Here is a 12,939-nt window from a genome sequence, read left to right as displayed (position 1 = left end):
CAATTTCACATACCTTAAGTAAAAGATAAAAAAATAATGCTAAAATTAAATAAAAAAATAATAATTGAAGATTTTAGGGCTAGCAAGAACCACCACAAAACATATTCCAGAAAAATTCACTATTTCAATGCATTTCTTGCCCTAATTCTTCTTCAGAGATCCCCAACACACAATTCAGAGGTGAATCCATCTTTTAAACTTCTCCTGTTTTCCCCTTTTCAAAAATATTAGATAAAACCCACTTTTAAAATCTTCAATAAAATCACTGCAGTTTTAATACCCATTTAATTTTATGTAATTTTGAGCATACCCATATGAAAAAGTTTGAAACTTTGTATCTTATTGTGCTTGAAAATTTTTCTTAAAATTTGTACTGCAATAGGGCTTATATAAAGTTTATAAACATAGTTGTAGACTCGTGGGTCGTGGCTCGAAAGCCTAAATTTCTGACTCGTGATTCGATTCGTAAGAGTCAGGATACTTAGATATTATATAAATTATTAGTATCATGGCTGATGAATCTTTAGTTGAAATCCCAGAGCAATCTTATGTGAATTTGACTGACCATTGTCATCAGTTTCAACAACAGCCTTTAGATTTAGGAGATTCTATAGATATAGCAAATCATGGTTTAGTAATAGGCCAAGAATTCCCAGATGTCGAAACATGTAGACGGGCATTAAAAGATATAGCTATAGCTTTGCATTTCGATCTTCGTATAGTTAAATCAGATCGTAGTCGTTTTATTGCTAAATGCTCGAAAGAAGGTTGTCCTTGGCGAGTTCATGTTGCAAAATGCCCGAATGTTTTGACCTTTTCAATTAGGACACTTCACTCTGAACATACGTGTGAAGGTGTTAGAAACCTTCATCATCAACAAGCGTCTGTTGGTTGGGTTGCAAGATCTGTTGAGTCACGGATTAGGGATAATCCACAGTATAAACCAAAGGAAATTTTGCAAGATATTCGTGATCAACATGGTGTCGCGGTGTCGTATATGCAAGCATGGCGTGGAAAAGAACGAAGTATGGCTGCTTTACATGGGACTTTTGAAGAAGGTTACCAGCTTTTACCGGCTTACTGTGAACAAATTAGAAAGAGTAATCCGGGAAGTATAGCTTTGGTTTATTCTAGTGGTCAAGATAATTGCTTCAATCGTCTCTTTATATCTTACCGTGCATCAATAGTTGGGTTTTTAAATGCATGTAGACCACTTTTGGAACTCGATAGAGCTCATTTGAAAGGGAAATATTTGGGTACCCTTATATGTGCCTCTGCCATTGATGCCGATGATGGTCTGTTTCCTTTAGCATTTGCAGTAGTTGATGTTGAAAATGATGAAAATTGGATGTGGTTCATGTCAGAATTAAGAAAACTTCTTGGTGCTAACACTGATAATATGCCAAGACTCACAATATTATCTGAACGACAACGAGGCATGGTGGAAGCAGTTGACACGCATTTTCCTAGTGCTTTTCACGGGTTCTGTTTGCGTTATGTGAGTGAAAATTTCCGTGACACTTTTAAAAGCTCAAAGTTAGTGAACATCTTTTGGAGTGCCGTTTATGCTCTTACACCAGTCGAATTTGAAAGCAAGATATCTGAAATGTTAGAGGTTTCACAAGATGTGATTTTATGGTTCCAAGAGTTCCCACCCCAGCTCTGGGCTGTGGCTTACTTTGAGGGTGTCCGTTATGGTCACTTCACTTTAGGGGTCACTGAGCTTTTATATAACTGGGTTTTAGAAGGTCATGAACTCCCTATTGTTCAATTGATGGAACATATTCGTCATCAGTTGACTGTATGGTTTGATAATAGAAGGAATATGGGGATGAGATGGAACTCAATTGTTGTACCCTCTGCTGAGCAACGGATTCTTGAATCTGTTGCTGATTCACGTTGCTATCAAGTGTTACGTGCAAATGAAGTTGAATTTGAAGTTGTGTCAACTGAAAGAACGAATATTGTTGACATAAGAAGTAGAGTATGCTCATGTAAGCGGTGGCAATTATATGGTCTTCCGTGTGCACATGCTGCAGCTGCCCTTATATCGAGTGGAAAAAACGCACATGTGTTTGCTGATCATTGTTTTAAAGTGGAAAGTTATAGGGAAACATATTCACAAATAATATATCCAGTTCCTGACAGAAGTCTTTGGAAGGATGTTAATGATGACAGTGAGGGTGGTGGTGCAAGGGGTGAAATGATAATCCGACCACCAAAGACACGTAGGCCTCCGGGTCGGCCCAAAAAGAAGGTTCTTAGAATTGAGAGTTTGAAAAGACCAAAAAGAATTGTTCAATGTGGTCGTTGCCATATGTTAGGCCATTCCCAAAAGAAGTGTGCAATGCCAATCTGAGGTCAATAAGCGGTTCTGTTTTATAATTTTTTATTCGTATCGACTTGTTTTTCTTTTTGAAAGTCGGCATAGAGTTGTGTAATTGTATGGTTATCAAGTTGCCTAAAATAAATTATTTTTGTCAGTCTTGTAGCTTTTGTGGCTCTCTTTCCTTTATCTTTCATTTGAATGCCTGTACATATTTTAGAAGTACGTTTTTCTTGCTCTTCTGGATGACAGATTTCTTGGCCGATTTGAAGGGTTTAAGTACCAGAAACTTCTGCTGGATGGGACAAAATGTAAGTTTGCTTTGCTTAATGTTCATACCTCTAGTCATAAGCTGTAGGTAGAGATGACTAGGTGGGCACATTGGGCGGATTGGATAAGATGCCAATACAAGTTTGGGTTGAAATGTGTTATTGTTGGTCTGTGTTGAAGTAGGCTGGATTGTTCAGGTTGACTGTAAAAAGTCTCGCTTTTTTTGGGGTAAATAGCTTGTGTAAATAACTAAATAAATGGATCAAGGTTACAAAGACAATAAATAAGATGAGTTATTAGAGTATATGCATTAATATAGATTTTCGGTGACATTAAACCCATTCGACCCATTACCATTTCATATACATTTTCCAGTCGAGTGAATTTGATCTTTTTATGATAAAACATGACCCAAGCCATTCATAATTGAATGGGCTGAACTTGCCACTTCTAGGTGAGAGGTTTATTAATTTCTCATTGCGATGAAATGTCTTGGATCTATTCTGTCCATTCATTTATCTTCCTTTTTTTCTGATATAAGCCTTGCAACTTATGATTATAATTTTCATGCTATATGCTTCCGAGCAAGGGTATATGGCTGACCTAGATTGTTACATGGCTTGCTAGCTTCTCTTTTGGGGCATATTATGTCTGAAAAGAAAGCCAGGTTCTTGTTTTATAGCTGATGATAATAAGATGTGAAGTTGCAGACATAAATAAACCTTGGTTGAAAAAAATAAATATTCTTGTGGACCATAAAGAATTATTGACCTTGCTATATCCCCTTTATACCTGTGTGATGAAGACTCCTATAACGGCATGCGCAAAGAAGGCGATTCAGATTAGGCATCCCGCTCCTTATAGAAAATGGAACATGGCAGTGGAGATTGTATAAACCTATACTGTCACGGATGAAAATGGCCATGTATACTCGTAATAATTACACCAAGGATTTCGCGACTAGGTTAATGAAATCCTGACTGAGTTAAATAAAGTATTTTGACAGATAATGAAATGGGAAACATCAAATTTTTTATAACATTACATAAAACATTATGAGAAGTTGATAATTAGATTAGCAAGTTTTTCAATATCTAGAGAAGACGATCCGTTAGAACTGGTAGCCATTTCGGCCATTTTCTTCCACTGTGTAGCTTTTTCCTTCATCCTTTTACCCTCTGATCCATCCATCAAGAGCCTCACAAGCTTCTCCACTTCATCTCTTTTCACATTCTTTCCAATTTCCATTCCAACTTCCCATTTTTTGCACATCTGTCTACAGTTAGTACGCTGGTCCCCATAATATGGCCAACAAATCATTGGCAGTCCAACCGACAAGCTCTCAATAATCGAATTCCACCCACCATGAGTCAAAAACCCACCAACAGATGGCTGGCTCAGGACGTCTTCCTGTGGACACCATTTTGCTATAAACCCTCTCTTGCCCATCTCCTCTTCAAGTTCCTGGGGCAAAACCACGGGCTCCCCTTTAACCAAATCAGTCCGAATAATCCACAAAAACTCATGCCCACTGTTAACAAGTCCCCAACCAAATTCTATTAGATCTTCTAAAGACATTACTGCCAAACTTCCGAAATTAACATACACCACAGAACTCGGTTCTTTTGACTCTAGCCATTGGATACACTCAGGTTCTTCCCTCCATAAACTATAGCAACCCAAACTTGTCCTTTTGTTTTCTTTTTCTTTGATCTGATTCAAAAGCAACTGAAGGGGCCCAACAGTATAAACATTGGGAAATATGGTTTTAATCTCGTTCACTAGTCTAGCTTCTAGTTCCTCAAAAGTATGGATGATCATATATGAAACATTATGAGCCGCCTCAGCTGTCTTCAAGAGATATTTAAAACCAGGATCATCCATCTTTGTAGCTAGCATATGCTCAGGTAGATCCTTCAAACGATAACCTTCCATTCCTGGAATCCAGTCTATTTCCATCTCAAGAAACCCGTTTGTCAAATAACTTTCATCTGCCAAAATAAAGCAAGACTACTATTAACTAATTATTTAAAACAAGCTGATTTTGGTTAAGCTTTTTTGAGAAACTGATTAAATAAAATTAGAAATTGATCAACTCCAGTTAGAGGTACCGAACCTTTAAGAGGGAGAAGCCCCTTATCAGTTAAAACTTTTGCCTGGTAAAACCCCATGAATCCACAAGCAGCCATGGTCCAGAAAAGGATGATAGGGATCTTAAGCTTCTCGGCAGCAGTAATTGTATTCGTGTAAGTCATGAAAGCATCACAAATGATACATGTTACTGGAGTTTTTAGCCCAGATACAAGATCAAGAAAGGAATCAAAGAAATTGTTTGCAAGGTGCATCCAAACTTCCTCCATTGTTGGCGTCACAGGTTCAACACCATCTTCTGCTGCACCAGAAGAGGGACCATCCGAAACCGTTTTGAACACAAAACCTGGAGAGTCGTCATCAAGCCAAGGAGTCCCACCAGACTCTACGAGTTTCTTATGGTTGGAGCGGGTGTTGATGAAGGTTACGTGGATACCCTTGTGGTGCAATAGCTCAGCTAGCTTGAGCATACACTTGATGTGGCTTTGGGCTGGAAATGGTATGAACACTACATGAGGCTTCTTTTGATCATTTCTGGTCACTGAATCCATCTCTACGTGTTTTGCAATGTGTCTGGTCTTGTTTTCTTCTTTTAATTTTAGTTTAAATGGTCTGAAATAGCTCTACAAATCGTTATCGTTATCATTAGTCAATACATATCTTTGGAAAATTTGTCTATATATCGTTGTTACACCTTTTATCTTTTATTTTGGGACCAATACCATTTTCTCTTTTAGAACCAAATGTAAATCATTAATTAGATACATTGCATCCCCTTGCAAGAGTTGTGTTCAAATTTTGGTCAAAGCAAATTTGTGCGCTTTTGGACAACTTAGTCACATTTGGTGGCAAGTTATGAGCACGCTTTTTAAAAAAAATTTTTTTTTTTATGATGAATACATACTTAATTGTGGTAGCTTGAAACAGATTATTTGTGTGTCAGTTACTTTTTTCTGATATGTTGTTTAGTTTTAATCTTTGTTAGCATTCAAGTGAGTTTCGTAACCTTTTTATATGTTTTGGTGTGGAATTAAGGATACTCGTCCTTTTTTATTTTTCCTTTCTTTTTTATCATATTCATGGCTACTTAACTATACTGTATATTATGCAAAGTGTTATGTTATGATTGTTTGGATGCATTGGATACATATAGCTTGGTACCGTTAGTTCTTAATACATTGATGAAGTTCATGTTTATGTGCATGCTTTCATAAGTAAATTAGTAGCCGATTATATGCTTGTTGTGCATTATGATACTCGACCTGACGCAAAACTTGTTATGTTCATAAAACCTACGAACTCACTAACCCTTGTGTTGACGGTTTTGAGTATCCGTTCAAGATGTGAACCGTATTAGAGGTGGCTAAAGGGGATAGCATGGTAACCTTTAGCAGACTCAGACTTAAGATTTGGAGCTGCTTATCTAGTTATCTTAATAATTTTTATTGTTGTTGCTGCTTTATGTTTAAACTATGATTATGCCTGATTGTTATTCCTTTCGTAGGAGTTTATTTATGCTTGATTTAAATATTGACGCTATGTTTGATACTTATCTTTGGATTTTATGAAGTGAGGATTGTTTTAAGTACTTATGTACAGTGGCGGATCCAGGAATCAGACTTACATGTGTTCGGTTTAAGTAAAGTAAAAATTTTTTTCCCCCATATGATAACAGGTCTTTTCGTGTCAAGAGTTTCCAAAAGATCATATATGTATATATTATACATATCATTCAAATTCTTACAATTGTACATGACCAAATTTATGTCGTAAAAAGTGTCTATAATTGTATTGTTACTAACATCTAAGACATCTTTTTCCACATATGATACGAGACAATCATTCATAAATTCGCAACCTACTATGTTTCCCAAAAAAAACATCATTATCTTATTAAACTTCTTATATATATATATATATAGGGGTGGGTTATTTTGAGAATCATAAAAAAAAAAAGAACGCGAGAACCAATCTGGGCCATTGATTTTGATCTTGATGATATTTAATTTTCTCTCTCCTCATTTTCACCCAATTCATTCAAATGGTTTTATCTCACAAACCGTACATCGTTAAACGAAAAAAAAAGCATGGGTAGTCTTAAAATTTCGTGCTCTTTCATTAGAGATACGACTTGATATACTTTTGACAAACTTTTAAATTTCGATTTTTTTTAAATTTTTTTTTTTTAGCGATAATCCTACACATGTGTAGGATGTATATCCTACACATGTGTAGGATGTATATCCTTCACATACATCCTACACATGTGTAATTGATTTTGATCTTGATGATATTTAATTTTCTCTTTCCTCATTTTCACCCAATTCATTCAAATGGTTTTATCTCACAAACCGTACATCGTTAAACGGAAAAAAAACATGAGTAGTCTTAAAATTTCGTGCTCTTTCATTAGAGATGCAACTTGATATACTTTTGACAAACTTTTAAATTTTGATTTTTTTTAATTTTTTTTTTAGCGATAATCCTACACATGTGCAGGACATGTGTAGGGTATACATCATACACATCCTACACATGTGCAGGTAAAAAAAAAAATTCGAAAAAAAAAAAAAATTTCGAAATTTAAAAGTTTGTCAAAAGTATATCAAGTCGCATCTCTAATGAAAGAGGACGAAATTTTAAGACTATCCATGGTTTTTTTTTCGTCTAACGATGCACGGTTTGTGAGATAAAACGTTTTGAAAAATTTGGATGAAAGTGATGAGAGATAAAAAAGGAGATGAGATGTGTGGCCCAGATTGGTTCTCGCGTTCTTTTTTTTTTATGGTTCTCAAAATATGGGTGGGTTATTTATAGTACAAACATTTAAAAAAGTACAAAAAGTGCATGTCTAAGTTAACTTACATATGCTTGTTCCTTCCATCTCCGACCACCACCACCACCACCATGATCATCTCCGACCACCACCATGATTCTCCGGCGACGGCGACCATCTCCGGCGAGACTTACACATGTGTAAGTTAACTTTTCGTTTTCGGGTGGATACGGTACGGGCCAGAGGCCCTCATCCGTTCTAAGCTGACCGTTAAGGGACGCATATGGGAATCGTATGGATTTGATGGGCGGCGATCCAAGAGATGGTAACGGTTTGCTACGGTATGGGCGAAGCCCTTGATGCCGGCGCCGGCGCCGTGGTTGGGGTGGTCGGAGATGATAGTGGCTGGTGGTGATTGTCTCGCGAAGGAAAAAACCTAGAAAATTTATACCTTAAAATGCTAAAAAAAAGTTGTACTTACACATGTGTAGGTTAGTTATACATGTGTAACTCTCGCCAGAGATGGTCGCCGTCGCCGGAGGATCATGGTGGTGGTCGGAGATGATCATGGTGGTGGTGGTGGTGGTCGGAGATGGAAGGAAGAAGGAAGAAAAAGGAGAAAATACCTTGCACTTTTTGTACTTTTTTAAACCCTTGTACTAAAAATAACTTTCATATATATATATATATATATAAGTCATTTGTAGCTTTTAATAAAACTCCTATTTAATTTAATAATATATATATATAGAACTACAACCAATGATACAACTACTTTTACTAGTTTTTTTTTTGGAAATACTTACTAGCTTGTTACCCGCATTTTACGTGGAGTTTGTAATTTTATTATTTTTTTCATTAAAAAACTTTTAATATCTTAAACTATTAACATCTAAATAAATATTTTACAAACTTTTGAACCCCAACTATAATACCATATTCCCTGTTAAGGAAGAATGTTAACTAATAATGTATCCAACCATAAAACTAAAATATATACACGAAATATTAAAAAGATATTTTTATTAACAATAAGTTGTAGCTATATCTCTATTGTTATCAAGGGTACTCAAGGTGTTATTTTAATCCATGTATTTAAGCAATCACATCATAATACAATGTAATATAACTTTTTTTGAAAAATATTTGTAGCATGTTGAAATAAAATGTTATTAATGTAAAGAAAATATAACTAAAATTTCAGGTAACAATATAATATTTATAATGTTTTATTATAATCAAACACTAAAAAAAAATTTTAAAAATTAAAATCATACAACTAAGATTGTTTGCCGAAAAATAATTAGTGAAGTAAATGGTATAGATTATTAATAAGCAAATAAGCATATAGTAAATATACTAGATTTTAAACCTGTGTCCAACACTGAACACGGGGCTTATGAAATTATCAAATAAGATGATTTGATAACTATTAGGAGTCATAATTTGAGTGACAATCATAAGTGTAAACATTAATACACAATGTTAATATATAAAAACAGAAGAAAATTATACCTTTTGATTGAGAGATAACATTTGCTTTGAATGAAGTTCATATTCATTTGAATTTAGGATTCAATTAAGATGATCGTAAATCAAACCTTAGTTATATATGGTGTTGGATTTATAATAAGGGATTTGTGGTTCCTATTGTATCTAGCTATAAGTTTTTAATAGTTTTCTAATAACATAATAGTTTTCTTTAGGTAGAGTGGTAATTGTTGTATTATACTATGATGTACGGATTGATTATGTATGCTATATTATTATTTTGTCTCATATAAAATAATCAAAGTTGAAAAATTAAAATTGTTGATTTGAAATAGAATTAAAAAAAGGTAAATTATATTTAAATACATTAACTAAAATTTGTGCAACTTATATATCTTTGTCTCATATTAAATGTTCAATTTAAACTTATCAAGTTTTATGCTTTCATTAAATTCATGCAACTTAATATATTTTCTTTAGGTAGATCGAGTTTTACATTTATCTTTTATTGATATAATTTTCATCTACTATTATATAACACAAACAAAAATATTTATGGTCAAAGTTGGAAAAAAAAATAATACGAAACGGATTTATTACGTATGTTATATTATAATTTTTTTCCCATACAAAATAATCAATTTCGAACAAAATAAAATTGTTGGATTGAAATAGAATTTAAAAAAAGAGTAAATTATATCTAAATACATTGACTAAAATTTGTAATCTCGTGTTTATAGACAAATAGATAAGGTTAACTAATTGATGTACACAACATCGAATTAAAGGTTTTGGATTTATGGTAATTCATATAATTGATATATTTTAAATGGATAAATAGATGATCTTTTAAATATATTGCATTAATTATTAAGTATGAAATATGATTAGTCGTAATTGATTTTATATATATAATAAAAGTCAAGAAAAGTCAAAATTGGAATTTTAAGGAAATCAAGAGTTCTGATCTGTTAATAAACTATCAGAGTAACTGTGTTTTAGTATAATAAAAGATATCAAAATTGTATTTTATCAAAACTTAAATATCATATTTAATTTTATCAACCCATTTTGAATTGAAATTTTATAGAATAGTCAATTAGACGACATTAGAAATACAAATATATAATATAAAAAACTTTATATACATGAAAATATAATATATACTACATAGATAGATAATTTTTTTTAAAATTATAGCATTAAAGAATAAGGAATACCATTGTTACAAAGATGTGGTTAATAAAATTGTTGAGTAGTATCTATTTAGGCTAATTACTAAATTAAAATAAATAAACTAAATGATTTATATGAATAAAAGTAAAGTATAAGGACTAAAAATGTTATTGACCAATTCTTTAGTCAATGATGATGTAATCAAAGAAATCTAATGGTGGATAATAAAAGATAAAATTTAATCAATGGTGTATACTTTTTCAATTTGGAATTAAAAGTTTTGTTTTAATATATATTAAAAATTAAAGATTATATACGAATAGTATGTTGCCACTTGCCTGGAAAAACCATAGTAATAATCTATATTATTTAGGCCCATAAAAGAAAAACCCAATAACTATAACTTTTAGGTTTAGGCCCAAACCACTACATCATTTTCTTTAGTTCTACGGTTCTACCCCCACAGACCACTGCTCAATTGTTTCTTCACCAGTTCAGCCATTACAGTTGAATTTCACTTTCATATTTTCAGATACTAAAAGTTAATCTTATACCTAATCACTTTAGGTTTGTAACTTCTTCAATTTAATTTAAGGTGTAGTTTGTTTAATCAAAATATATCATATTACTCTCTAAAAGTTTTTGGAATCTAACATAGGTCCATGGACCTACCTTGGACCTATGTAGATCCGCCTTGCTTATGTAGTTACTATATGTAACACCCATGACGCGTGTGCTTATTGTTGCATCCAGAGTTTTCCGTCTTAGTTAGTTGTGACATAGATGCTAATAAACTAGTGGTTAGGTTCTTAGGAATTTAAACTTTTTAGTTAGGTCTTTTTTAATCATTTTTGTTATGTTTTGAAAGTAGTTTATCGAGCCAAGATTAATTAAAACAATTAATGTTTTTACTTCAAAAGACGCATGGAGACAACATTTTAAGTGACTTGTAATGTGAAACTTTTAACTAGGAGTTTATTTGCTAAACCTTGACGTATATATGACTATATGAGCCCCTAGCATGACAATGTTTTAAACCTATACCTATAGGTTGTTTGCCTGAAAATTTTGGTGGAGGCACATTTTGACTATTTCATCATGTACCTCACTGAGAATAAAACCGACCCAATACAAAACTACTGCATGATGTATACAAATGTTGTAACAAGAATTTATAATGGATAATCTATGGAATAACGAGCATAGTGTCCGCGCGTTGCAGCGCTTAGAAAGTGATGACAATATATAAGGGAGACGGTGGTGGAGAGCGAGGTAGGCGGTGGAGAAGGAGAGCAGCGGCGGAAGAGGGTGATAGAAAGTCGATGAGAGTGTGTAATGATTAGAGAGAATGAGAAAAAGAATGGTATATAAGGGTATTATGTTTAAGTAGGGGTAGTTTGGGAAGAAAAAAAATGCTGAATTTAAGAAATTCAATACTCTTTATAAGGGAGTATAGATAAACATGAATAATTAGTTTTATTTTTTTAAAGTTAGTTTTGATTCTGCTGGAGTAGTGCCGGCTTAATCGTTTTGGGGGTATTAGGTGAGACCAATTTTAGAGGCCTTGTTCATTAACATATAAATTAAGTGTGACGGCTTTTAAGACTCACAAATACATTTTATTTCATTAGCTTTGGGTAAACTAATGACATTGATCACTAATGCTCCAAAATAGGTATTTCAATTACCTAACACTTTCATTCTAGCCGCTCTGACTTTTCATTCACATGGAACTTTTTTTTTTCTTATTCTTTTTCTTTACCTGCACTTTAGTTATAACATTAACCGATACTTATCAACGAGTTAGATAACTATTTTAAACTCAATTTGAATAATCATGTTGCTGTAAAATCTAAACCAACAATTTAATAAACTAATGGTCATATTTAAGTCGTTAAGGATTCAAATCTTAAAAATAAAAAAATACAATAAAGAAAAGGAAAAACTAGCCTATAACAATAAATACAGCAACCTTACATAACAATTACATATGTACCATCAAAATAACCTACACACATCTACCATCAAATATAAACACGTACATATATCACATGAGTAGATATACCACGTATTATAAAAGATGGACCCCAAAGTAGGGGTAGGAGAGTGATTTTGCATTTTCCTTGGATGTATATAGTGTAAAAGGAAACTACTTAAAAACAGTATGTTATAAAATTTAGGGGCCTTTGTCAAGTGGGGGCTCTAGGTCTCAGCCTAGCCCACTAATACTTATGAGCCGGCTCTGGCTGGAGGTAATTTTAACCAGCGATTTGGTGGACCTTCAATCCTCTGCTCATGGAAAATATTTTGAAATGAGAAACATCATACCCGAACCTGAGACCTTGAGAAAAACTTATATCTGGGGCCCACATAGTGAATTTAGAAGATACCCTGACCAACCCACTTAAGTGGAGTTGGTTACATGAAATAATCAAATAAAATTCAAAAAGGATTGAAGTACCGATTTGGTTATCGAAATTTGAATTAAAAAGTAAAACAAAAATTTCTTAATTAGGACTAATTATCGAAGAGTTTACAGAATAATATTTGACCATCATAATAACAACAACAGTTAATCCCTGTCAAAACGAGGCATGAGAGATGTAAGATGTAGATTATCGGGTTTTGCCAAATGTTATGATGTGCACATCACTAAATTTTGATAACACGATGCATGCATAAAATATGGGTGGAAATCTGTACATCACCAGTTTTTGACAATACACCGCCAAATATGCTCTATAATACAACCCTATAAAACACATTTAGTGATGTATGGTCAAAAACTGATAATATACGGATCGCTTCC

General features: G+C 33.3%; 2 protein-coding genes across 2 annotated transcripts; one reads left to right on the top strand and one right to left on the bottom strand.

The window, feature by feature from the left end:
* Positions 1–42: 42 nt before the first annotated feature.
* LOC122607180 lies at positions 43–2,483 on the top strand. Its single transcript, XM_043780107.1, has one exon. It carries the CDS (start codon positions 509–511, stop codon positions 2,357–2,359), a length of 1,851 nt encoding a protein of 616 aa, XP_043636042.1. The 5' UTR covers positions 43–508; the 3' UTR covers positions 2,360–2,483.
* Positions 2,484–3,606: 1,123 nt separating this feature from the next.
* On the bottom strand, positions 3,607–5,318 carry LOC122607360 (UDP-glycosyltransferase 85C1-like). The gene is made up of 2 exons (XM_043780318.1): positions 4,713–5,318; positions 3,607–4,587 (listed from the first exon to the last, which is right to left on the bottom strand). The coding sequence occupies exons 1-2, from the start codon at positions 5,236–5,238 to the stop codon at positions 3,650–3,652; spliced, it is 1,464 nt and encodes a 487-aa protein (XP_043636253.1). The 5' UTR covers positions 5,239–5,318; the 3' UTR covers positions 3,607–3,649.
* Between the last annotated feature and the right edge of the window lie 7,621 nt (positions 5,319–12,939).

Source organism: Erigeron canadensis, chromosome 7 (assembly GCF_010389155.1).
Source record: "Erigeron canadensis isolate Cc75 chromosome 7, C_canadensis_v1, whole genome shotgun sequence".
Classification (NCBI taxonomy): Eukaryota; Viridiplantae; Streptophyta; class Magnoliopsida; order Asterales; family Asteraceae; genus Erigeron; species Erigeron canadensis.
Note: the sequence above shows the minus strand (reverse complement) of the source record. Positions and strands in the feature narration are given on the sequence as shown.

Excerpts from the sequence above, each read along its gene's own strand:
- LOC122607180 (XM_043780107.1), top strand. The coding sequence starts at position 509 with ATGGCTGATGAATCTTTAGTTGAAATCCCAGAGCAATCTTATGTGAAT.
- LOC122607360 (XM_043780318.1), bottom strand. The coding sequence starts at position 5,238 with ATGGATTCAGTGACCAGAAATGATCAAAAGAAGCCTCATGTAGTGTTC. Across the intron at positions 4,588-4,712 it reads GGGGCTTCTCCCTCTTAAAG|ATGAAAGTTATTTGACAAAC; the intron begins GTTCGGTACCTC and ends TTATTTTGGCAG.